This window comes from Branchiostoma belcheri, unplaced genomic scaffold, assembly GCF_001625305.1.
Source record: "Branchiostoma belcheri isolate BF01 breed outbred unplaced genomic scaffold, Haploidv18h27 scaffold73, whole genome shotgun sequence".
Lineage (NCBI taxonomy): Eukaryota > Metazoa > Chordata > Leptocardii > Amphioxiformes > Branchiostomatidae > Branchiostoma > Branchiostoma belcheri.
In genome coordinates this window covers 1,477,102-1,504,743 of record NW_017804387.1, presented here as the reverse complement: position 1 = coordinate 1,504,743, position 27,642 = coordinate 1,477,102, and the positions used below count along the sequence as shown (strand labels likewise).

The following is a 27,642-nucleotide window of genomic DNA, read 5'->3' as shown; positions in this document are numbered from 1 at the left end:
CGTCAGTCTCATCACAAGAAATTCCTAGAATTACAGACAACAACAATACTAAAATATGTGACCCAAGAAAGGGTATCAAAACGCTGACTTGGACTGGTGTATAAGCGCTTGGTTGTAAACTGTACCGTACGTTTGTTGAAAAAAATTATGTCTATTTCATATGACAAAATCCGCTGTTCCTCTCTTGACCCATTCTCTTCTAAAGATTAAACTGCAAAGAGCAAACTGCAAAGGGGACCAAACCTACCCTACAGTTTCCAGACATACAAAGCTATCTGTTACCAAAAAAACTTCAAAACCGGGAAAAAATATACAAAATCCGAAAGTCTGTTGCAGTACGATGGAAAACCACCAAAATTGATCTACCTTTCATTGATCTAGACAAAATATAATTATCGTCTAGTCCTTCAATACACACACGCACACACACACGCACGCACGCACACCATTCACTTACATGATAAAAACTGAATTTTGAATTTCTATACAAAAATTGTGTCAACATTTCACTCATTTTAGTAAAATGAGATTGCTTCACAATAATAAGGGATTTAGTGGCAGTCTTGGAGGTAACGTAGCCCAGCAAGTGTTGAACTTTGGAAAACCAACCTTTCAATTTATTATTTTTAAAAATTTTCTGCCATGATTAATTATTAGATTCAGCCTACAGATCGTCATTCTCTGCAGACATGATATACTCGACGGTCTGTTTGATCTCGTCCCTGTCCTTGCCGCAGAGGAAGATGAGCGCGGCGCCGAAGTCGAAGAAGACGGCTCCCCAGCCGACCCCGTACCCCCAGCCGAACTCCCAGTTGCCGCGGTCCCACAGCCCGGCTCCGGACGGGGTCTGTGACAGGACCGCCGTCAGGTCCACGTGGAACAACACCGGGAACACCACCAGGGACACCAGGCCGGATACAACTGGACAGACAAGTTTCATACAAATATCAGTCCATGGAGTCGCGTGGCGTAGCGGCAGCGTGCTCGACTCGGAATCAAGAAGTCCCGGGTTCGAGTTCTGACATGCCACCGATCTTTCGCCTTTGGGAAAGGCACTTGCCACTTAACTTGACTTTCCTCACTTTGCTCAGGTGAAAATAAGTATTGTGTTGTCCCTTGTGTTGGTGGCGGCATTAATTTAAGTTGAAAAAACTTGAGTGTGCCGTCACCATGTCTTGTGCTTAGATGTTGGAATATAAAATTAAAAAAAAAAATCAGTATATGGGCCAGAGGAGACACCTGAGGTGGCGAATTCTCTTTTTTTTTTATATTCCGAAACATGCAATCACAAGACGTGGTGACGGCACACTTAAGTATTTTTTCAACTTATATGTTAATGCCGCCACCAACACAGGACAGTACAATACTCATTTTAATACACCTGAGCGAAGTGAGGAAAGTCGTGTAAAGTGCCTTTCCCAAGGGCACAAGATCTGTGGCATGTCAGGACTCGAACCCGGGGCCTTTTGGTTCTGAGTCGAGTACTCTGCCGCTACGCCACACGACCCCACTGCGTCTCATTAGGCCACAGTAAGTAAATCTTATGGATGACATTCTTCGCAGGCTCCAAATCTAATGCGATAAGACGAAAAAAAACCAAGGCGGGCCAATATATTATTCCACATTTTCAAATGTTGACATTATAAACCTTGTTAAACAAGAAATGGTACAAATATTGTACTACGTTTGCTGCCAACTATTACAACATGCATCTTTCAAAGATTGTTTTGATTTATTGTAACCATCACATATACACATGCACAGCCACTTAACAAATTAAAAGAATATTCATTGAAGTAAAGATGATTTTAAACACTATCACTGCGTCAAAGTAAAGAAAAAACATGAAATCAGAGCCTTGGCTTTTTAAAAGTAGGGTGTACACGACTGTAGAATATTTTTTTGATATGATAGCCGTTGCAGATTGTTAGTTTTGACCTTGCTATCTGACCTTGAACTTTGACCCCATATATAGTTTATCTAAGGCTTCTCTTTTTTAAAGGCATCCAATACAGTTTTAGGGCAGCAAAAATGGATTTTTATAGTCAACTTGATGGTCATTTTTGTACTAATTTGAATAAATACTATTCCTTAGTTTACCTGTTTATCTGTGAGGCGAATATGCGATATCACCGACACAAAACGGCTGCTTGTTTTTTATTTCCTAGTTCTAGCTATTTCTGGGTGGTACCCAAAAATAAAGAGACACCTCATGTAGCTTCTTTCTGGGCTGTTCAAGCGCCTCAAGTATAAAAATGATGAAGAAAACGTGTAACGAAACTGCAGTAATGTCATCATCAGACAGAATTCATTTTTTTGCCGCCCTGAAGATTCTTTTGATGCCTTTAGTCCATGTTGATTTGATTATATGGATGATATCCGAGCGTGCATGAATTTTCGGCCGTTTCCAAAAAAACGTTTTCAACCATGCTGTAAATCATACAAAACATTTGCAAAGTGAACAACCATAAATTGCAAAAAATATTTGAAAAGAATACCAAAGTCGTACAATGCCAAAATCAAACGAAAAAGTCAAATATGTAAAGAAATTAGATTTGAAGAGTAGATTATTCGCCATACCATACTCATTTGTTCAACTTTCATGACCACGTAGATTTCATAATGAAAGTAATAAAACTTTTTTAAAACTTTTTTATTCGCACGCTCGCATCAGTTTTAGGGTTCCCAGAGGATGTCATCCATATAATCAAATCAACATGGCCTTAGGCCACACCGACTTGATTTTATGGATGACAAACTTTAAAGACCTCCAAACTAGTGCGCGCGAGCGAATTAAAAAATCCGGCCCAAAATGAAAAGGCTACTAAACCATGTAGGATACAAAGCTGATATTGTTAATTTGCGTCAGTACTTTATTATTAATAATAGCGACGTATTCGACAAGCCGGCACATGCTGGCTTTTTGCGGAATTTATGAGTTTATGAGTTCTTGAGTCGTGGAACTTCGGTAGCCTGGGTGCCCGGCTCCGTATTGACGCTAACTACCATGGACTACCCAGGTCTAGAACCAGGCCAGAGCCTCGGTGGATGTGTTTTTTTTTTTAGAACAGGCGAAAATCAATGCGCGCGTGAATGTCATCCATAAAACCAAGTCGGTGTGACCTTAGATAAAAAAAGTGTTGGTGCAGAACCCGTACCTGCCAGCATGAGGACGATCCCCGCCAGTCTGTACTTCCGGCTGTGTTTCTCCACACAGAAGGCCAGAACACCCAGCACCAACCCTGCCAGGGACAGCGCCAAGTTCACCAACACGAACGCCGCTGACGCCTGCACCCAGGCTAACAAGTAAACGGAAAAAGGGAGTTAACAACACGAACGCCGATGACGCCTGGACCCAGGCTAACAAGGAAAAGGAAAAAGAGAGTTAACGAAGGCCGCTGACGCCTGCACCCAGGCTAACAAGTAAAAAAAAAGAAAGAGTTAACAACACGAACACCGCAGACGCCTAGACCCAGGCTAACAAGTAAAAGAAAAAAAAGTTAACAACACGAACACCACAGACGCCTGGAACGCCGCTGACGCCTGCACCCAGGCTAACAAGGAAAAGACAAAGAGTTAACAACATAAAGGCCTCTGACGCCTGGAACCAAGCTAACAATATTAAAAGGAAAAAAAGAGTCAACAACACGAAGGTCGCTGACGCCTGGACCCAGGCTAACAAGTAAAAAACAAAAAGAGAGTTAACAACCCTAATGCCGCAGACGCCTGGACCCAGGCTAACAAGTAAAAGAAAAAAAAAAGGTAACAACACTAATGCCACAGATGCCTGGACCCAGGCTAACAAGTAAAAGAAAAAAAGTTAACAACACTAATGCCGCAGACGCCTGGACCCAGGCTAACAAGTAAAAAAAAAAAAAAATTAACAACACGAAGACCGCAGACGCCTGGACCCAGGCCAACAAGTAAAAGAAAAAAAGTTAACAACACAAATGCCACAGATGCCTGGACCCAGGCTAACAAGTAAAAGAAAAAAAAGTTAACAACACTAATACCGCAGACGCCTGGACCCAGGCTAACGAGTAAAAGAAAAAAAAGTTAACAACACAAATGTCGCAGATGCCTGGACCCAGGCTAACAAGTAAAAGAAAAAAAGTTAACAACACGAATGCCGCAGACGCCTGGACCCAGGCTAACAAGCAAAAGAAAAAAAAAGTTAACAACACGAATGCCGCAGACGCCTGGACCCAGGCTAACAAGTAAAAGAAAAAGAGAGTCCACAACACGAAGGCCACAGATGCCTGGACCCAGGCTATGCAAAAAAATGAGAGTCAACAATATGAAGTTCTCAGACGCCTGGAACCAGGCTAACAGTAAAAAAAAGTAGTCAACAACTCCAAGACCGCAGACGCCTGAACCTAGAATAACAAGCAATAGAAAAAAATAAGAGTTAACAACACTAAGGTCACTAACGACGCCTGGACCCAGGCTACTAGTATTTGGTAGGTAAAATTCAACAGCGCGAAAACCACGGACCCTGGCTACCAGGTAAAAAATTGAAATAATAAAGTCAACAGCAACAAGGTCGCATGTGCCTGGACCCAGGCTATCATGCATGGCCAGCATAGTTAAGCTGTCGCCAGTACGAACGCCACAGACGCATGTACCGAGGCTATTGGAGGCTATACTGATGAGACAGAACAGAATAAAGTAAAGGTAACTATCAAATCAAAAATGCACATTCATAAATGTATGCTCACAGGATGTTTTTTTTTTTGCATACGCTACTTAGGAATGATTTATTCGAGGATTTTATGCTATTTTTATGTCTTTATAGGGCTTTTACGTCCCTGTGTTAAAAAAAAAGGTGACCTGAAATTTGGCATTAGCGTGACAAAAGCATATGTGGATGTCTTTTTATGATTTGTAGAATGTACCAGAAATGGTTTACTTTGTTTTCGTGCTACATTTTGAGTTCCTGGTCATGGTCTGAGTGACAATGAGCTCATATTTAGAATGTAAACCGCCGAACAGGTAATCCAAGTAAGGCCACAGCAAGTAAATTTTATGGATGGCATCCTCCGAAGACTCCAAATCTGATGCGAGCGTGCAACAAAAAAAAACAAGATTCCCACATTTCAAAATTTTGACTCAATCATTGTACAAATGGCTTCGATTCAGTGGGAACATCACATATACACAGCCAGCATCACATATCACTGCATCAAAGCAAGAAACAAAACTTAAATCAGAGTCTTTTTTTTTTTGTCTCCTCTCTTCATAGTTATCTGCCATCCACCTTCCGGCATGGCAACAGACATCTTCGCCCAATTTCGGCATGGTGGCCACTGTCAGAAGGCAACAAAATTTCTTGTTTTTTTTTCCCCAAAATCAGGCGAAAATTAATGGGCGCGATGATAAGAATTACTTGCGGTGGCCTAAAGCTGACTAAAGCTGAGTGAGACCGGACGGACTGTAAGATTCGAACCACTCACACCCGGAAGGACCGCTAGTCTTACCGATAAGTGCTGTAGGATCCCGTACTGTATGTGCTAGACGTATACTATATGTACAAATGTCTCTCCTCAAACACAAGACCTCCAGCTTTACCAGGGGTGCCAGCTAGGGTATACAGTGCAATTTTACAGAATACAGTGCAATCTTTTAGCATACAGTACAATTTCACTAGTATGCACTAGAATACAGTGCATACTGTATAGTACTCCGTATTGCACTGTATTCCGTAAAATTGCATTGTATTGTAATACAATTGCAATTGTATTCCGTAAAATTGCACTGTATCATGTAAAATTATACTGTATACTCTGGCACCCCTGTTTACGTTCTATCCGAGAGAACGTCGAAGTCCCTTAATCAAGCTAAGTACTTATTTTCACCCTAGTCGAGTGAGGAAATAGGTGTACGTATGTAAGGTGCCTTTCCCCAAACAACAGTGGGACCTTCCAGGGATTCGAACCTAGAACCTTCAGATTAGAAGTCAACAACCTTAACCGCAAGACCACCTTGTCACCTTTATGACAGAATACTGTAGTATGCAGTCTTACCTTGTCCCTGGGGAGTCCCACATGCCAGTATGTTATCTGTACCCGGTGGTGGCGGTGTACCGACATAGTCTCCACACAATGTCCACAGACCCTGGTAAAAGTTCAGCGTGTCTTCCGTCCGTACGTCCACTCTAGTGTACCCGAGTACCCAGACATCACTCACCATGCACACCACTATCAGTACAGAGGACAGAAAAGCAGCAACAATTCCTATAAACTTTAACGGACGCTGGAGAACCACTGTTGTAGTTGTGGTCACAACCTCCGCAGACTCCATCTTGGTTTGGAAGGTTTAAAAGGTTTAGTTGTTTACGTAGGCGAGAGCGGTCCGACGCTTTGGGTGGTTAAACAGTGAGCTTATCAAGGTTAATAATTTGTCAGTGTGTCAATGAAAGGCAGGCACGTATTGGTGGGTAAAGATGATGTCATAATCCATGCCAGCTACTACAATAGAAGAACTGTGTACAACCTGAAAGTACAGGAATGTCGTTCTATCATGAAAGTTCATCTGTGTTTGTATATTTACATGTTAAAAACTTTAGATACAACACGATAAAGAATATCACTGTTTTCGTGGTGTTTTTAAAGCTGCATTATGTAACATTGTCTTAAAAGACAAAACAAAAAGCCGAATTTCTGTCATTTTTTTTTTTTTGCAAAGTAAGTTAAACCAGGTGACATTCAACTTTATTTATTGCTCATCATTTTACAATTCAGGAATTGGAGGTACAAAAATGAGTCTTATGAGTGTGTTTAAAGCTGGAAACACAGCTGTCAGCCATGTTTGTTTATATTCTGGTAGTTTGTGGTGGCACCATAAACTGAGTGCGCCTCGTGTGGGCTGTTTTAGCACCAACTATAAATTTTTATTAGGAATATGCCACAAGCTTGAATAGTCCTATCATGTCATGCAACGTTAACTGATTTATAGAATATCCTCATAAATTATGCAAATTACATCCATATTTACATATTATGTCAAGCATCACTTCAGGTACCTACACACCAAAAATCATGACGATCTGTCAACCGTTTCTAATTATTTCCAGGTCCCATCAAGACCTACCCACCTACCGAATATCAAGTCAATCCATTAAGCCTTGTTTACATGCACACACACACACACACACACCACATACACACACGCACACACACACGCACACACACACGAACGTCACTGAAAACATAACCTTGTTGGCGAAGATAATGAAGAATGTGTGGATAGTATTGCCTATCATTTTCGGGCGACATCGCACAGAACAATGTAGTACCGCAGCGCCACCTTGTTGTCATGTCTGGTAGTGCACCGCACTATGGAAATCACTCAAAGTAGTTTCAAACCCCAAGTTTTAGGTCACATGGTTACTTACAACTTACATGTTTTCTCAACATTTTTCCCTCTAAGAACACAGGAGTCAAAATCCAGCTTCTACATCAAATTTATTGAACTCAATCATGGGCAATCATATTCTGATTCCCCTATTTCACAGTTTCTTCCATATCATTACAGGAATCTTGCCTTTTCAAAACTTTCTAATTCCTTACACTCATTTTAAGGTACAAAACTATGCACTATATAGAATGATAAAAATGTGTAAAAAGCTTCTAATAAATATCTTTTTCTATATACACATTAGACATAGATATAATAAAGCCACAAATATTTGGAACTTAACCACAAACTGGCCAATATCTACTATCACTTGGCTGGATTGTCTAAGGCGACCATAGGTCTATCTGACCTTAACCTCCAGACATACACAAGTTTAACTCTAGATCTGTATGGCATCTGCGCAGGGCTTACAAAATGTAGAATAGAGCTAAGGCCACACCGATTTAATTTTATGGATGACATCCTCTGAAGACCTCCAAACTAGTGCGCACGAATAAAAAAAAAAATTCCGGCCAAAAATAAAAATGCTCCTAAACCACAGGAATACAAAGCTGGTATTGTGAATTTGCGGTAGTAATTTGCAACATATACGACAAGCAGGCACATGCCGGCTTTTTGCGGAATTATGAACCGGCACTGTACCTATGTACTGAGTTCTTGAGTCGTGGAACTTCGGTAGTCTGGGTGCCCGGCTCCGTATTGTCGCTAACTACCATGGACTACCCAGGCCTAGAGCCAGGCCAGAGCCTCGGTGGACGTGATCTTTTTTTTTTTATAACAGGCAAAAATCAATGCGCACGCGGATGTCATCCATAAAATTAGTCGGTGTGGCCTAACTGGCCAACACGGAGCAACTGAGTACAAGCATATTGTAGCTACATGTACATCTGTAGAGAAATTATGGAGGAAGCATATTTTATGATATCCAAGCACATATTAAAGCATTTTTTTTCAGTTCAAGGTTTGGTAAACATGTGGAACTTACCTAGCAATGTTGTGGAATTTGCTTGAGATAAAATCGTAAGTTAATTTTGTAATATGTTATTTGAAATTTCTTTGACACACAACTGAATGAAACTGTTATACAGTTATCCTGAAATTCAGTTTGGCCAAACAAAGTACATGTCATGACTGTTATAAAACTCTTTGAGGATTTAGAAGCACAAAGGATGAAGATACACATCTGTACATGTAGCTTCTGCTAGACCACACTTGTACATACATGTATGCAAGTTCACTATGTATTATATCTACCATCTGTGGTAGCTGAAATACACAATGCGAATATTGAGTACAAGCATATGAAATTGTTGTACATTTACTTCTGCTGATCTGAAACTCAATGCAAAACCATTAGAGTTTTGCAACAAGAAGACAACTGAAGTACAGTTGTACTGTAAAATGACAAATTTTGGGATGGATACTTAATCTGTACAGCAATACAGAAATGTGTTTTTCTACAGTATCTGACATTGACTTTAGATATTACAATTCCATACACAATTGAAATGATCATCGTCAATACATGTATCAAGGCTTGGAAGTGTTGCATATTAGGAAAATGTCAGCATCATTGGTTTATGTGCTTTTGAACTGTCAGAAAAAGCACAACTTTACCGTCTGACATACATTTGTACACTTTCAAGGCTAATACAAGACAGGTGAATGAAAATTTTGGCTTGGAACAAAATCACACAAATTCTGCTGTAGAGAAATTCAAGGTGTCTAAAACCTCTTGTCTCATTCAAAACATGGAATGGATATGCTCAAATATATATGCTGGTATGTATGTAATACTATGACTTGTATTATAACATAAGTTTTGCAATGATACCTAAAAAAAAATGTGAACCAATTATTTTCCAGATAATGTAGGATTTGCGAGAATAATGACACACAAAAACTGTGACTTTCAAAAAACTAAATCTAACTTACAATTCAACTGCAAGCATACAATAATAAATACCAGGCCAATATGTAAAACCATTAAAAATCAACCCCCCAAAAAGTCACTGATTTTCCCTTATCTCATCAACACAACATCAAAAATTCTTGTTGTAGAGAATACAAGATATATCCTAATACAGCATTGCAAGCCAGTATCTCTACCAAACGGCCATGATTGTTACCACACAACAGCACACCAAGAAAGAATTTGTACATCTGTTTTTGGTCAAGGAGAACATATGCCACATCAAGGAAAGCTAATTTGTTCCCAGCCCACTGAAGCTGTGTTATGTCTGGTGGGTTGTGGTTCTTCTAACCAGGCTTTATACATGAAACAGGAAGGCAGGCTGTGGGGTCACGTAGTTCCCATGCACAGTGCACGTCATTGGCCTGCATGCCAGATACTGTTTGCTAACATCACACACAACTATTCATCGTTACTAGAAAAATTTCTATTTTCACACTTTTGTTACTTTAGAGAAAAAAGGGTCTTCTAATTCTCTTGGTCAGAACTAGGAGTTTGTCTCTCTTGGTCAGATTTTCATCATTACTGCTAGATCTGATAATCGAAAAATTGTCAAAAATAGTGATTTAAAAGCACTTCAGTTGCCATGACTTAGATCTAGACTCATCTGTTGTGGGAAGAACCATGTTATCTATATATAGAGAAATTACTGAGAAAGATTTGTAACTCCCCATGGTAAAGCATTACGTTTTATAGGATACTAAAAGGTAGGGTTCGCCGTTCGGAAGCATAAAGTAAACTAACTTCTCACCAGCATTACATCACACTGACATAATTTACTACTATCTTAGCGGTTTGAAAATCACGCCGTAAAATGCGGCCTGGAGCACGTCGGCAGAACGTACTGCACCTGCGCGAAACTCGTAATGTATTGTACATATAGCACTTCGGCAGAATGTCTCATATAAGGTTGTATTCGCTCATATAAGGCTAGAATTTCGACAGTAGTTTCCAAATGTTGTGTCAGAAAAGATATCCTCTGCAACAGTGAAAATTATGATGCTATGTTGACCAAAAATCCAACGGAAAACGCGAAAATCCAGGGTTCTGCGCAGGCGCAGTACGTTCTGCCGACATGCTGCGGCCTGGGAAGGTGTTCAACATTGTGATGTCACATGGTATATATGGGAGAGTCCACTCAGAGCCGTGAGAGGGGGGGGAGGGGGTTAGCTTTCCACGCCATCATAAGTTTGTTTATTAGGGCATGATTTTCAAAAGGCTACGATTGCTGTAAATTGAAAGACTAATGTAATACAGAGACCTTTACTTTGGGGTAAATTTAGCATAGTATAGTAGACTTTTAAACTTTACCTTTAAGTCGCCTTTAAAATTGAAGTCAGTAGCTTGAAATAATTGTCCTAAAAAGATATTATTTTCAGTTGTCCTATTTTTTTGTTGCTGATGAACATCAATAATTTTTATCAAATTTAGGAGCACTCCTACTCCTATCGTTAGACTTTTTAAGTATATCCACCATATCTCTTGGAGCAAAAGCATCTATAACAATCTGTACTGTACGCTTAGTGCGATCTGAAGGTATGGGTTTAAATTATAGGTCTGCAATTCACCACCAAAATTATTTTAAAAAAAGCCCATGTTTGAAGAAGTTAATATTTTTCAAGTTTTTAGAACTCCAAATAGTTTCAAGTCAGAGACAAACTCTTATAGCCCTCCCCTTATTTCATAATGATTACACTTTGTAGTATGAAAAAAATACATGACTAAGAATAAAAATTCAATGATTTGTAGCATATTTCAGAGCTTGAACAGCATTATTCTAATGAAGCAGGCCAGATGTTCTGTTGGAAGCATGTTTAGGCCACGCCAGTTTAATTTGTTGTTTCTCGGATCGCCCTGTCAATTTTTTTTCTGATTTGCAAAAAAAAAAAAAATTTTTAGGTTCTAAATCAACTGCAAAATACACAATAAAAGACATATTTTGGCTTGAACGGTTGAAGAGAGTCCTCCTCTTCCTAGTTTGTTAAAGTTTTTTAATGTAACAGTGCAGCTTTGTTTCATTAAAGTTCAAAATCTATTGTTTTAATTATAAACCAGCCTGCTATATTGACTTCATAACATCGTCACATTTCCAGCTATCATGGGGTGCCTTGGTCTGTTTTTTTTAATTATTTTGTCCTGTCGCTTCATATTTTTTTGTCGCTTCATATTTTTTATTTTAAAAAAATCTGAGAAGCAACAAATTAAATTGGTGTGGCCTAAGTCAGGTATTGACAGAAACAGTCCCCACATGGTGCATCTGTCTGTCAGACAAGTATTTAACCTGTCACCATTCCTGTGCTAAATGTACACATGGGATGGCAGGAGTTTCAGAGGAACAGGTTTTCTGCACGTAAAAAAGTCCTTAAAACATGTCAGGAAATATGCAGTACCACATTCCAAGAAAAATGTGACCCTGTTTTCAATCATTCTACAACCTGAAATTTTGTCTGAAAACTCATGATTTTAGGTCCATTGGGAATAGGTTAATTTGCATTTGTATCATGATACCTGAATATACATAGAAATGTTACTGTTAGAAGGTTTTGTATTGTAAAATGTAATAACTTTAGTTTTTTTTTTCTTTCAATAAGCTTGAATTTTATATTTTCTCAAGCAGGTTCAATCACGTCCAAATTTCAAAGTCTTTTGCAAGTGAAAACCTTTGAAAATCAACTAAAAATAGACAAAACAAGGCTATCAAATAAATTCTATATTTTCATGCACAGATTTTTTACGCACACAAAACCCCATCTCCTTGATAATGTAACCACAGAAAAGTGTTGCGGCTAAAAGCAACCTTTTCACAACTTTTATAAGCCTGGAGAAATGTAGAATCTTTTTAAACATTTCACCCTGCTTCATAATATGTACTAATCATGATTCTAACCATATTGATATGAAGTTGATTATTTTAACTAGTAACAAATTTTCTTTCATCAACAAACACAAATAACAATTACCACTAATTCAAGCAAAAGCTCATTGGAAACTGCTATGAAACAAGTTTAAGCTGTAATTTCCAACACAAGAAATGGACTCAAATTTTCGACTGTACAACTCCAGTCTTTGTCAAGAAATGGGCATTCCTCATTCCTTCTCTCATTCCTTGGCAAAGACTGGAGTTGTACAGTCGAAAATTTGGGTGAGTCCAGTTTCTTGTGTTGGAAATTACCAGCTCAAACTTGTTTCATAATGATTTCTACCAACACAGATGAACTTTCAAGATACTTTTGGAAACTGGTTCACTTTGTGTCTTGTAAGATTTCCTGGCCGAAAGAAAAGCGAAGACTGAAGTTAGCCTTCGTAGCTTGTCGTCTCGTAGATTTCGTTCGTGTCCTTTCCGAAGAGGAAGAGTAGCGCGGCCCCGATCATGAAGAACGAGGCGCCCCAACCGACGCCGTATCCCCAGCCGAGCTCCCAGTTGACGCGGTCCTTGAGCGCGGTGGGACTGGTGGACAGTTGTTCCGTCAGGATGGTGTGGAACATCGCGGGGAACACGATCAGGGCTATCAGCGCAAACAACACTGCAGAAAGGCAACAAAAATGCTTGGATTATTCAACCTCAACAAATATATTACCTCTCATATATAACATTGTCTAAGACTCACGGAACAAAGGAAAAGTGGTCAGTGGTTTTCTTATACAAAAAGCATTGTGAAAAGACAGAGAACAAGAAACCCGCAGCAAAATTTATACCCGGCCATTATAAGATAGCCCCATTGGCAAAAAGTGACCCCGCTGGTGCCATTTTTATATAGAACAAAGACTGACAGTGTCAAGTTGTTGAAATCAATGACAAACTGGCTGATTCCTTGCTATTTATCATAGAAAATACATTTTGAGAATGACATTGGCAATGAACAGGTGGCTGGCTTAATGCTTACAGTGGTAGAAGTTTTTTTCAGTGTTCTACAATTTTGCAGATTGAATGTCCAAATTTTGTTCTGCAACTTAGAAAGACTTTAAGTCCAGACCTAACCCAATGGTATATTCAAATTTCATGTTGTCAAACATCTTAGTTTTTACAAGTACATGTAATTTCAAAAAGACATGAAAAATTACTAGTATAATAGTCAGTAGTACACAAATTTTTTATTATTATTTTGCCCTGTCGCTTCATATTAAAAAAAAAAATCCAATAAGCAACAAGTCAGGTATTGACGGAAATTTTCCCCACAACACAAATTTAGCTCTTAAACAACATTATGCTGACACCATTGAACCCCTAGCCTCAGATTTTTGTAGTCTGCAAAATTGCAGGTTGCCTAATTTTTCTTTCTGCAATATTAAAAATGTCTCTGTAAAATGCAGACTGCAGGTGGGTATTTCCAACACGTAGGATTAAAAGTCACAGCAGGGCTCGGAATTCATTTTTGGGAATAGGTGCACTCAACCTAAAAATATAGGTGCACAAAAAATTTTTGGGTGCACCATATAAAACAAAACCTAATTATAGATCTTACTGCTCCTCTTCGATTCTGAGCTTGAATCTAAAATGGGAGCTAACTTCAAAATCTTAAACAAGTACTACAACAAAGATTTTATTATTTTTCTGACACTTGCAGATGCCAAGAAAATCCTGTATACTACTATACATTTACTATGTACAAAAATACCTACAAAAATATTTGGGTGCACCAGTGCACCCACAGAAAAAACTTGGGTGCACAGCTCCAATTTTGGGTGCACTAAGGTGTACATGCACCCAGTATTCCAAGCCCTGCACAGCACGTGTCTGAGGAGCTTACCTGCCACCAGCAGCACCAGACCTGCCCACTTGTAGAATCCACGGAACCTCTCCACAAAGAACGCCATCAGTCCCAGGACAAACCCTGCCAGCGCCAGTAACAGATTCAGGATCAGGAACGCAGCCGACGCCTGCACATACGCTGGACACAGGGAACAGGAGGATACATTACTTTCACAATTCATTCTTTTATTGCACTGAGGATCCATGAAATGGTGTCCATTGTTTTAAATCCAGATGATGTCTTGGTGTATTATAGTGTAGAACGACGTCTGTGTATCGGCTTAGGCCACACCAATTTAATTTGTTGTTTCTCAGATTTTCTTCAGAAAAATATGAAGCAACAGGGCGAAATAAACAAAAAAAAGGCCAAGGCACCCCGTGATAGCCGAAAATGTTACAATTTTTTATGAGCTATGAAGTCAACATACCAGGCTGGTTTATAATAAAACAATATATTTTGAACTTAAATTTAAAATGAAACTAGAAAGGCCAATATTTGCTTTGGAGCAAATACAGCGATGGGTTCACCACATTTTACGACATGGCAGGGAAAGAATGAGAAACACAAGGGAAAACAATGATTTACATTGATATAACTATAATATGAAGTAACATACAACTAAAACAACAGTTGGATAGCTATTCCCTACTTTATTGGTTTGGATTTTTAATTGCATAATGCAAACTGTTGATTTTAAAAATAAATAAAAAAACGTTCATGCCCCGCATTCCAATGCTGGAGCGGAAAAGCTTGAAATACCTACCAAAACACTTGAATAAAGACATACTGTCAGTATGGAAATGCTCTGTGCAGGTGTTAATCAAGTTAAATCCCAACAGCCAATCAGACAAGTAAATGCTCTGTGCAGGTGGAAATTGCTCTGTGCAGGTGTTAATCAAGTTAAATCCCAACAGCCAATCAGCAAGAAGTATAGAGGAAAGCTGCATGCCTATTGGTTGATGCCCTGCATTCCATTGTGATGACTCATGCCCAGACGTGGTAAACACGGCACACTAACACAGTAATACATTTGCTATAACACAGCCAAAAAAACTCAAATAAAACCATTCTAAAAGCCTGTATCACAAAAATTTAAAAAACGCCTAGGGGTATTTGCCCACTGTACCTCCATACCAAATTTCAGGACCTTAGGCCCTAAAATGAAGAAGCTGAATCCATTTAAAAAATGGCAGGAGGAGGAAGGAGGAGGAGGAGGAGGAGGAGAAGAAACATCAGAAAAAGCAATATGGGTTCACCACCACTTCGTGGTGTGGTGAACCCATAACAAAGTTGCATTGACTTTTTCACATTGAAAAACTTTAACAACTAGGAAGAAGAGGACTTTCTTCAACCGTTCAAGCCAAAATGTCTTTTATTGTGATTTTGAACCTAAAAGTTTTTTTTTGCAAATCAGAAAAAAATGGACAGGGCAAATCCGAGAAACAACAAATTAAATTGGTGTGGCCTTATCTAGGTTAAAACCTTATCCTCACAGTGGTGTTAATTGCTGGGATAAGGATGGGCGATAAAAACACATAATATCTCTAATTACATATATCAAATATACCAAAACAGTTAACAAAACCACAAAATATTACATGGACTCATGGAGGGGTGATGTCTATGACTTCTGGTTTCATCTGATTTGAGAAATATTGGAGATCACCTGTATCACTGTACCAGATAGAACAATTCATTACACACCATTTCATGGCAGAACGTTGGAACAATTCGAAAGTGTTTCTCTCTAACAGAAATTTCGGTTGGTGCTCCCAATAGCAGATTGTTTTGGAACTGCAGGAGCATTTGTTTTAAAAAATAAAAAATAACTCAAGAACTTCATGGATTGTCATCTAATTTGTATAAATAATGAGGAAATTATATAAAACTGTGCCCGCACACACACTAACACGTGCACAAAAAATAAAACACCTAAGGCCACACCTATTTAATTTGTTGGTTCTCGGATTTTTTCAGAAAATATGTGAAGCGACAGGGCGGGAAAAAATAAAAACAGGTCTAGGCATCCTATTACAGTCCCAAATGCTATGATAGGAGCTATGAAGTCAGGCTGGGTTAATATCTTAACAATCAATTTTGAACTTTTAATCAAACCACTGCATAGATAGATGGAAAAATTGTAACAACTATGAAGAAAAAGACTTTCCTCAATTGTTGGGGGCAAAATATTAGCATGTTTGAGTTATTTCAGAACCAGAATCTTTATTTTTTATTTTTTTGCAAATCAGAAAAAAATACCAACAGATTAAATTGGCCTGGCCTAAACATAAATTTTGTAACCTTCCTTGGAGGAATGGGAAGTATGTTTTCACCATGTGTGTGTAACTAACGTAATGCTAACTGTCAGTACCCAAGGGAGGAATTTCAGCAATGTGGTCATAAGGACCCTTGACTTTCAGTACTTAAATAGTTCTTTCTCCATAGTACTACTAGGCTTCTAGTACACATGTACAGGTACAGGTAGTACAAAAACCTGTACAACTGACTTGTTCACATTCTTTCCCTTCTTTAAATTTAGGGCTTGAAATAGTTTCTGCATACCTGCACTGGTGCAGACAGATAACATTGATGATTGAAATTTTGAGAATTACCTCACCACGCAAGTTAAAAATGCGTCAAAAACTGTTCAGAAACAATTGCCATAATCTATTTCCTTATAGTTATACACTTAGGAGGTAACAGTGAATGCAGCAATTAAAAATCCATATATATCCAATTTCTTGTTTGAAAAAGAAATATACTTTATCAGTGTTGTGCCAAATGAAGTCACTTCAGGTAGCACTACATTTGAATGTACATGTAGGTCTATAGTATTAACCAACAGGCTTTTAGCTAGGATTTTTTTTGTGGGTGTCCATTTTTTTTATTGTATGCTATGCACAGTGAAGACGTGCTGAGTGCAAGATTTTAGGGGGGCTTTTTTGAAATTCATTATGCTCTCAAACACTACTTTCTGCATTTTCAGGTGTAAATTTGAGTTTTTTCCTTCAGTAAACCATCATTTTTGTATTTATAGTAAGGCTGAAGGGAGGCATGTGTGCATGGCAAGGGTTGGGAGTGGAAAAAATAGGGCGTCTTTAGGGTGTCCTACAAAAAAGTAGGGCGTCCAATTTCTTATTATTTTCAGTACAGGGCGTCCAAAAGACAGGTCCCTGGACACCCCCTAGCTAAAAGCCTGTTAACCAACAACATGGTCATATTGAGAAATATTTTACAGTAACACCCAGTATTTCAAGCCCTCACACCACAGTACATGTAAGGCCAAGAATTCCTGTTTCAGTCCTGGAAAAATTAGGGTTGGTAGGTAATAATAAGGATTATTAAACCTTTTTAGTAGACTTTGGCGATCTCTAAGGATCCAACTTATAGATAAAATACAGTTTGACAAAGTAAAACTTGTATGAGGACTTTCATATTTTCAATGTCAATGTTGGAAAACCAATATTGTACAACGTTTCAAGTGTCAGATCATGTAGCTAGAAAATTATGGTTGATCGGCTCAATTTGTTCTGTGGGTGCACGCGTGCACCAAAATATTTTTGTAATTTTATGTATGTGAAGATGTTAGTCTAGTATACTGCATATTCTTAACATCCAAGTGCCAGAAAAATAACAAATTCCTTCTTGTACTATTTCTCTTTAAGCTACGGTCACAACCCGCCGTACGTGCTTCTGCGTGCTGTCTACGTGCAAAAACGTGGGCAAATGTAGGACATCCGTGCGTGGTGAGTACCACCTCCGTACGGAATCCTACGGATTTGGGAGCATGCAGACATGCCGTAGAACTTTAAGTGCATGTAAAAATTTTTCTACATGCGGTCTACGGATTCACCACCCGTGCGTGCGAGTACAAGCAACGTGTGTGCCCCGTACGTGCCGTGCGGAAGAATCATGTGTGAGTACGGCCTCCTTACGGTAAAGTTGCAATCGCACAGAGATCGTACGTTGTAAGCACGTGCAACTCACCACTTGCGCAACGTACGATGCACGCAACCGCTCACGGCCAGACGTAACGTGCAGACCACACTCTTACACCTTGCGCAACCGTGCGATTGACGTGCGAGTGACGTGCGTCGACGCCACTCCTTCCCTACGTTTTCAGAAAAACGTAGCAGGTCTCCCAAAAAACGTACGGACAAAAAACATGTACGGCGGGTTGTGACCGTAGCTTTAGGAATGAAACATGTGCAGAATAATATTTTGCATTCTACTTAATTTTATTTTATATGGTGCATGAAAAAAAATTTTTTGTGCACCCAATTTTTTAGTTTAGGTGCACCAGTGCATCTATTGCCAAAAAATGCATTTCGAGCCCTGTGTATACACACAGAAAACAAAGGATCTGATCATGAAGCGAGCTGAGGTTAAGAGGCGAGACCCTACATCTGACCACAACAAATCCGAATACTCCAAGTTAAACAAGCTAGTTAAGAAAAGTTGTAAGGTGGATGATAATAATTGGGCCCTTAGGGTGGCATCAGACCTTGAAAGTGCAGCGAAACAAGGAAATCAACGAGAAGTTTGGCAGAAGATCAGAATCCTGTCAAACAAGCGGAGCAAGAAGTCTACAGCAGTAAGGGATAAGTCTGGGAAGTTGATCTCCGACCCTGACGCCCAACGGGAACGGTGGGCTGAACACTTCTCCGAGCTTCTGAACCCGCAGCAGGATGAGTCTGACCTCTCCATGTTGGACAGCATACCAGGGGTCCCCAGTTTTGACTACCTCAATGAGGATGATGGCCCACCAACGGCAGAGGAAATACAGAATGCGCTTAAAAAGCTGAAAAACCACAAATCTCCTGGAGTGGATGAAATAGCCAACGAGCAGCTGAAATACGGGGCACAGGGAATAACCAAAGCCTTGGAAGTTCTCTTTGCCAAAGTCTGGCATGGTGAAGTTATCCCTGAGGACTGGTCTAAAGGCCTCATTGTTGTGCTGCCAAAAAAAGGGGATACCACACACTGTGGCAATAACAGAGGTATTACACTTAGATCTACAGCCTCTAAGCTTTTCCAGATCATTGTTTTAGGACGCATGAACAGGGGTTTAGAAGAGCTCTTGCGGGACAATCAATGTGGTTTTCGGAAAAACAGATCATGTGTTGATCAGATATACTCTCTACAGACAATCATCCACAGATGCATAGAGTTCAACATTCCTTTGTACATTAACTTCATAGATTTTAAGGCTGCGTTTGATAGTATCAAGCGAGACTTTATCTGGAAAGCATTTTCATTTTATGGCCTGCCTGACAAGTACATTCGAATCCTCCGAGCTTTTTTCTACAAGACTGTAAGTGCAGTAAGAGTTAATGGGGAGGAGTCAAGTTGGTTCGATGTTGAATCTGGAACAGGACAGGGTGATATACAGGGCCCTCCGGTGTTTAACGTCTGCATCAATTTGGCAGCTTACCTAACTGAGAAGAATAAACAGCTCAGCACAGGAGCAGTCCTGCTACAGGAAACTCCTGGGAAGCCGTCAGTATCTGTACTGGACACTGATTACGCCGACGACATGGCTCTCCTCGACAGTACCAAGATAGGTCTACAGGAAACAACTGACCTGCTGTGCAATAACAGCTCACTTGCTGGTCTTAAAGCAAACGCCAAGAAAACCCAGGCTATGGTAGTGGGCAGATACTGTATGCAGCGACCATATACCGAGGAAGGAACGCTCAACATTACTGTTGAAGGATGTCTAGTTGAGCAAGTTACCACATTCACTTACCTGGGAACTACTTTTACCAGCGATGGAACAATGGATACTGAACTTGCAAGGCGCATCCAGAGAGCCTCCGGTGCATTCTGTCAACTGGGTAGGATCTGGTACAATAGTAATATTCTTCTGTCAACCAAGATTAGGATATACGAAGCAGCAGTCATCACGATCCTAACTTACGGGTGTGAAGTATGGGTCATCACCAAGGCACAAATCAACAGGCTAGAAGCATTTCACCAGCGCTGTCTCCGAAGGATCCTCCGTATCAGGTGGTATCACCGCATCACTAACTTGAGTGTACTACAACAGACAGAGACCACTAGTATTGAGGCAGTTGTATCGGCCAGCAGACTTAGATGGTTGGGTCATGTTTTGAGGATGCCCAAAGAACGACTTCCCAGATTTCTCTTGGACTGGACACCAAATCATGGGAAAAGATCCAGGGGAAGACCCAGAAAAACCTGGCTTAACAGTGTACTAGAGGACCTGAAGAAGATCAAAGGGAACAACAAGCTGGAGTTGCGTGAGGTGGAAGAGATGGCCCAGAATCGCCCGGAATGGCGCAAAATGGTACGCAAGAGACGAAGGAATCCTGACGCAGGCCACTCACCATAAGAGGAGACCTTATCAAGTAACAAGTAAGTAGTATACATTTAGGGTTGTAGAGGAGTGTGTGGCCATGGGAAGAGGAGGGCAAATGATGGTCACCCTGCTGTGTATGGGAGGGGAACTGATTATCTCACACTGATGATAGTGATACCATCATTTATCTAAGGCCATGTTGATTTGATTGTATGGATGACATCCTCTGGGAACCCCCAAACTGATGTGAGCATCAAGCTGCAAGATTCTGTATGAACAACTATGTAAGAGGTGCTAGTGTCACGGAAATGAAAAGAAACCTACAGTGGACTTCACTGGAAGACAGAAGAAAGATGTCTAGACTATGCATGATGTACAAAATGACTAATAAACTGGTGGATGTCCCAACTACTAAGTACTCTCGGCTCTCTATTAAACGTACCGGTACGTTTATTTTTTTTCGCCTCAAAATCCACCCGGTACATTCTAATTTTAGACGGTACGTTTATTTCTTTTTTCAAAATCGGAAAAGTTCCGGGAAAATTCATTCCATTGTCGGCACAAATTCCTGTGAATTGTCGATGAATTGTCGATCTCGCCATGACGCCACAAAGAAAACGTTGTCATTAGTAGAAAATCTGACACCCCGCTGGCGTTTGACTTTCACAACAAAATTTTCAGATAAACAACTCCGACTATCTTTGTTTACATCGTGAAAGCTCCGATACAAAAACTCCCGCCGGCCGCCGCGAAGAAACCGCATGGTTGCGGTTTGACGCTAGTTTTCGGCAGCTCGGCGGAAAAATAAACCATCCCCAGAAGAAATGTTACGCATGAAAATGACAGCTACAAATTGTTTTCCTCGTTGTATGAGTTTTTGAGGCCGTAAAATGTTTAAAATGGTTGAAATTTGCTCGAAAAAACGGCTCGAAAAGCCACAGCGAGAAAGACAAAATGGCCGACCTGCTTTTTACAATAACAGTGGTCAAAGGTCAAGATAGCATCCAAATGTATAAGACATGTACTAAGTACATATTACAGTGCTAAAACGATACTTTAAACGCATGAAAAATATTTTTTCGGCTACAACTGAAATAAAAATTCACTTATATTTTAATAAGAATAATTTTCAAACATTACTGAGAAATTTTCCGAATTTATTGGTTTCTTGTGTAATATTGTTCTTTCTATGTATGTGCGGTTGGATGCTGTGATTGTAAAGATCCTTTACATTGGGAGAATCAGATGAGATATTAGAGATTATCACGCTTAGTACCCGAGTGTCTCTCAAAAATTGTTTTTGAGTGGAGTTTATAGACATGATCACATTTTTATTTGTTCAGCTGTGTCAATATGTGATTTGTTTGGGAAATAGGATTTGGTTTAGTTTTTAATATATTAATGTCAGTAAGTACATCTTTGGAATAACTTGCTCCAAGTTCCAGGTAGTAAATACATGTACATTTTGTATCATGTATTTTCACTTGTTGAACTTGTGGAAGCACCGTTGGCCCCCGGTTAGGGGTCATCCGGGGAACCTATGCCCAATTTTTTCAAAATTAAGGGTGCTAATAGAACTTTTTTTTTTAAATCTTGAACCTTTCTCCTGCCTTATACATCTGCAATTGTACAGAAAATGTAGAACTGAAGTTGCAGGAAATGACCTCCATTTGTGTTTGGAAAAGACAAAATGCAATAGCTTCCCCCCATGGAGGGGGGGTTTCCAGACCACCCTCCTCCACCCTGTTCTGAATTTCTGGGGAGATCCCTGATATTTATAAAGTTTTGAAGATTTGTTGGGGGAATCATATTCAAGGGGGTATGTTTATTCAGGACCTGTCAATAATTGCAAGTGACAAGGTCATACAGACGCACACATATATATATACACCATGAGAACACATTTTTGGAGCATAGACGTTGCTTACATGTCAATTTTTAAATTTTCCGGGGGGTACTTTTATTCCAGGGGGTACTTTTATTAGATTTTGAAGATTTGTCCGGGGGGTACTTCTATTCCAGGGGGTACTTTTATTCGAGAGGTGAGAGTACATAATACCAGCCCAGAAGAGAACAAGAAATAGCCACGCATTTAAGTACCAGAGTTATCAACCAAGGATTGAGGTGTTCAAGAATTCATTCTTTCCTAGAACTATCGCAGAGTGGAACTCACTGTCACCAAGTACAGTAGGGGCATTGTCAATAGATAGCTTTAAACAATGTCTAGAGCTAGAAGTTCAAGGGTTAGGTGTAACAAGTCGATCGGTGTAATATAGCCAGCTGCCGCCGCGCCGCGTGCCTGCGAAGCTGGTGTGTTACGCCGAAAGGCGGTTATACCGGCTATACAGATACAGATACAGCATGCGAATAAAAAAAAGTTTGGCAAAAAAAAAAGTTGCTTTCATTATAAAATCTATTGTGGTCATGAAGGTTGAACAAATGGCATAGAGTATGGTATGGCGAATAATCTACTCTTCAAATTCATTTCTGTACATTTTCAAGTTTTTCCTTTGATTTTGGTATCGTTTTCCGATATTTTCTTTGCAACCTACAGTATGTATTTGCTCATTTTGCAACTGTTTTGAACGATTTACAGTATGGTTGAATAATTTTTTTTTTGGAAACGCCTGAAAACTCATACACACGTGGATGTCACCCATATAGAGTAATCAAATCAACATTGCCTTACTTGGAGATGGTTCAGAGATGGACATGGATATTTTTCATGTCTTGCCCTATATGTGGATTAGATTGGTAATTTTATGAAATTCCCAAGTTCAATCATTTTGATATTCCCAAGTTTACATAACAAAAAAAAAATTAAGATCCTGGACATAGCTCCCTTTTTTTCTTCAGTTCTATTATTATAATAGTGGGACTGGAGGGGAGCATGCCCACCCAACCCTCTGAAAGAGATTGAAATCTTAATCCTCTGAAAAGGTATTTCCTGTATTTGAGAGGCAAATTTTGATGATTAAACCATGGCTTATAAAAGTTTATCCAAATACTTCTTTACACCACTGCCAAGCCAACATGAGTTTGGCTTTAAACTACTAACAATTTTTAGGAGGAGCGGGGTCAAAGTGGTCAGGACAAGTATTTTGTAGCCTTTGCAGTATGTGGATAATTGATAATTCAACACTTGACAAGCCTCAGGGACAACTTCGGACAAGCTAGCAGGCTACTCTTCAAGAAGAGGTTTGAGTTTTTTTGTGTGTGTTTTTAGGCTTTTTTATCAGGGTTTCTTTTTTGCAGGCAGTCGAAAGCTTCAATGTGCTGTAAACCTAATTAATCACTTTAACACATTACAGTCATTCTACAAGTAGATGAGAACATTGTGTTGGGTTGCATGAAAAAAAAATTCTAGTGCAAAAAAGAAACCTTGATAAAAAAGCCTAAACTAAAGACATGCCAAAAATTATCCAAAACCCAAACCTCTGCTTGGAGACTACTGGCAGGCATGCTGTCCAGCCAGGCTCCTCTCCTAGCTAGAGCAGTAGAGGCCCGTTTTCATTGAAATGTGCAAAATGCTGCCACCACTCTTTACGACTCTTTATGAGCCAAATCACGGACCTCATCATTGCTTTCTTCACTTTCTCACTACACTTACTAGTCTACGTTTAGGCCATGTTGATTTGATTACATTGTATATGGATGACATCCACGCGCGCATGGATTTTTGGCCGTTTCCAAAAAAAAAGAAGTTTTCAACCGTACTGTAAATCGTACAAAACAGTTGCAAAATGAGCAAAAATATACCGTAACTTACAAAAAAAATAAATAAAAACTATACCAATGTCGTAGAATGCCAAAATCAAACGAAAAAAGACGAAAATGTAAAGAAATGACTTTGAAGAGTAGATTATTTGCCAAACCATATTCTGTGCCATTTGTTCAACCTTCATGATCGTGTACATTTCATAATGAAAACAACTTTTTTTTTGCAAAACTTTTTTTTATTCGCATGCGCGCATCAATTTTTGGGCTCCCAGAGGATGTCATCCATATAATCAAATCAACATGGCCTTAACGAAAACTGTACCACAACACTACTACTAGGTTTGGTTGATGACTTGGAAGAAATTAAAGCCAAAGGTTCGGAGTGATCTGTAACCTCTGTTACTGCCATTTCTGTAACCTCTGAACTTACCGCTCAAGTAAGACAGTCGTGAAGTTTAGACAGAGCCACATACAAGACAATTTTGAGTCCTCATTTTTTGCAGTTTGCAAGTTTTCTAGGTTTCTATAGAAGTAATACCTCATTACCTGAACTGAACTGAAATTGCAAGTTTATAATAGTGATAAAATTACCAGCGAGCACAGGGCAAAATTTTGTTGAATGAAATATAAAAGATTGTATCACAATCATAAAAATACATGTGTCCTGCAATATTGCAGAATGCCTTTTTTCTGCAATTCAGAAAAAAATTTCTGCAAACCTCCGTACTTTTAACCTTTTCAAGTAATGTATTTACTTCATGTATAGTAAGGATGTGTACCTAAACCCACATTCAGGTTCAGGTCCGGATTCAAGTCCAGAGGTTTACATTTAGGTTTAGATTTAATGTTTTTAAAAAACCCATGGCATGCATATACAAAATTGCATGCTGGCAAACATTTTAGAATCATTTGAAAAATACATGCAAGCAAAACTGTTGCCATGTGCATGGAGGCTAACACCATTCCTAACGTTAGCCTAATTTTTCTCACAATTTCTATCTGTAAAATTACAGTTTGCTTAATTTTTCTTCCATAAAAAAAATGTCTGCAAAATGCATACTGTTGATTGGTATTTATTCCAACATTGTAGTTCTAAAAAAAAAGGAAAAATAAATTCATACTGTAGATTTTAACTTTTAGTTTTAGCCCAAGACCACCCCACCCACATTCCAACTGTGTGACTTCAATAGTTGTCGAAAACCGCATCAATTAATTGGTCACACAATAATGATGACACAATAGGGAAACAATCGGTTAGACTATAGTATGGAGCAAGACAATCTCATTAACATGTGGGCGGGTACGATTAACTAGTTCTTGACTTACTTAGGTTGTTGGTTTTATTTGAATCGATAGGAAGGCGTTATGGTTGTGTATAATTTCCTATCAGTTGTGACTATATTTCACATGTTTGGCTATGCAAAGTTTCTTACGTCTGACACTCTGAGTTCAATATTTAACCAGCAAATTTGCCTGGCGGTGTAGGATTTTCTCAGACTCAGTTCCGCATTTTTCTGTACCCTTTTGCGGGATTTTTTAGCGACAAAATTGACAAGTTAGAAAATTCTCAATGCTGAACTTTGGCACAAGTTTAAATTTAAACGGCGTGTGGTTTAACGTAAAACTTAACCTGCTTGGGGTTAAATTTATGTGCGTTTCTTTCCTAGATTCTTCAAAATATACCCCCTTCTTGAATGTATGGCAGCTAGAAAATTCCATGTGGAGTAATTAGATAAAATACTAAATGCTATAAAAGTGCACTCCTCAATAAAGTGGTAGAAAAGTGTTTGGTTAATAACTTACCTTGTCCCTGTGCGCTGACCGGGGTACAGTCGGTTGGGGGAGGGGTAGCGTCTGTCACCTTCCCGCATTCGTTCCACAAGCCCTGGTAAAACTTGACCGTATCCGAGCGAACCCAGTAGTCACTTGCCAGGCACACAATCATTAAAATCCAGGCAATTCCCGAGCAAATGAGGCCTATAAGCTTCATGGGTCGGACGACCCGCGTCGTTGTTTTGACTTCGGTCGCCATGTTGGGAGGGGTGGGGTGACGCTAGGCTCGGCCGGTGTAGCGAGCAAATCGTTGACAAGAGGTTCCGTAACCCCTCTTAAAATGGCGATCCTTTTGCTCTAATTTGAATCTAAACAATACACAAAAGAAAAATGACCAGAATTTGGTACTTTAAGGTTGTTAGTTTTGTTCAGTTTGTTCTAAAAAGGGGGAAAATGTGGGTAGTTGACAGAACCTTTGTAGGCTAGGTTTTGCTGCTACACCGGATCCGGGTCAACCATCTGAATGCCCCAGACGCCCAACGCTTGCCCAAACCAACAGATCGTGTTACACGCTTCAGGCTCAAGTTTGCATTTCGCCCGCGTCAACCTGGCGGGAAGCTCGGATGGCATATTTACCTCCATGAAAAAATTGAGGTGTTGTTTTCATGGTCTGTCAAGGTGATAGCCTCGTCTGCAGGCATTCCGGGACGATCGTGTTATTTGCAAGTTGCATGATTTTCTGATCAAACGTACATTTATCTTCTAGCAGATCCTAGGGTGCTAGGCAGAATCCATTCGCCAGAGGGCGTGGCGTATCCAAGGACCCTCTCAGGCGAATGGATCTGCTTGGAGGCCCCAGGTCTAACATGAATGAATGAATGAAGACCTTAATTAATGTAGATCGAATGCAATAGAAGCTCTGGTCCCCAACCTCAGTACATGTTGCGTTAGTAGTATAAGCTCTATGGATGGCTTAACGTAATATTTGTGTCCACGGCCAGAGCTTTTATTATAATAAATGCGTGCGATCTACGTTTGATCACGAAATCGTGCAACTTGACCCCCATTCCCCCCTAAAAAAATTCCCAAACGCCTGCAAAGGAGGCTAGCGGAGGGCCAAGCGCGCTCTAAGGACTTAATAAGGAGCGTTCCCCGATGACGTCATAAAAATGGCGGCGATTTTATATGCCGACATAGTCGGTCGCCCAAAACATGAATTTTGACAGGCCATGTAATCACTTTATTTACATATCATGCATTCAAGGCTAACATCCTTTGGCGAAGGTATGGGATCGTGAAACCCTAGTTTTTATCTATTACAAACAAGGAACGAATGGTGTCTCATCATGAGTAACGAGTTTTATGTCCTACCTGGGCCGCGATTACGTTCGATACGGGTGTTCCGGCCCGTGTGATAACTAGCGGTACAGCCCGGGGGTTCTTAACGCGTACGGCCCGGGCCTTCCAAATGTTCCATAGAACGATTCGAACGCGTTTCGCCCTAACCGCGTGCAACGCTTCCGAAAATTCGAACACAAAATTCCGCCGTTGGAATTGATTTGTTGCATTGTTTGGGTTTAGGGACACCAAATTTTCGCTAATTTCGCATTGAAAGGCGTGTTTTCTTCGGTGGGTATGACATAAATAGAATACAACACGGTGTATTCCGCATCACCCTCGGTCCCAGC

The 27,642-nt window shown here is 39.8% G+C and overlaps 2 protein-coding genes across 2 annotated transcripts; both read right to left on the bottom strand.

Moving 5' to 3' along the window:
- Positions 1 to 228: 228 nt before the first annotated feature.
- Positions 229 to 6,358, bottom strand: LOC109485148 (transmembrane protein 47-like). Its single transcript, XM_019788580.1, has 3 exons — positions 6,024 to 6,358; positions 3,159 to 3,299; positions 229 to 921 (listed from the first exon to the last, which is right to left on the bottom strand). Exons 1-3 carry the CDS (start codon positions 6,298 to 6,300, stop codon positions 665 to 667), a joined length of 675 nt encoding a protein of 224 aa, XP_019644139.1. The 5' UTR covers positions 6,301 to 6,358; the 3' UTR covers positions 229 to 664.
- Positions 6,359 to 10,395: 4,037 nt separating this feature from the next.
- Positions 10,396 to 26,255, bottom strand: LOC109485198 (transmembrane protein 47-like). The gene is made up of 3 exons (XM_019788648.1): positions 25,985 to 26,255; positions 14,137 to 14,277; positions 10,396 to 12,912 (listed from the first exon to the last, which is right to left on the bottom strand). The coding sequence occupies exons 1-3, from the start codon at positions 26,211 to 26,213 to the stop codon at positions 12,683 to 12,685; spliced, it is 600 nt and encodes a 199-aa protein (XP_019644207.1). The 5' UTR covers positions 26,214 to 26,255; the 3' UTR covers positions 10,396 to 12,682.
- Positions 26,256 to 27,642: the final 1,387 nt, after the last annotated feature.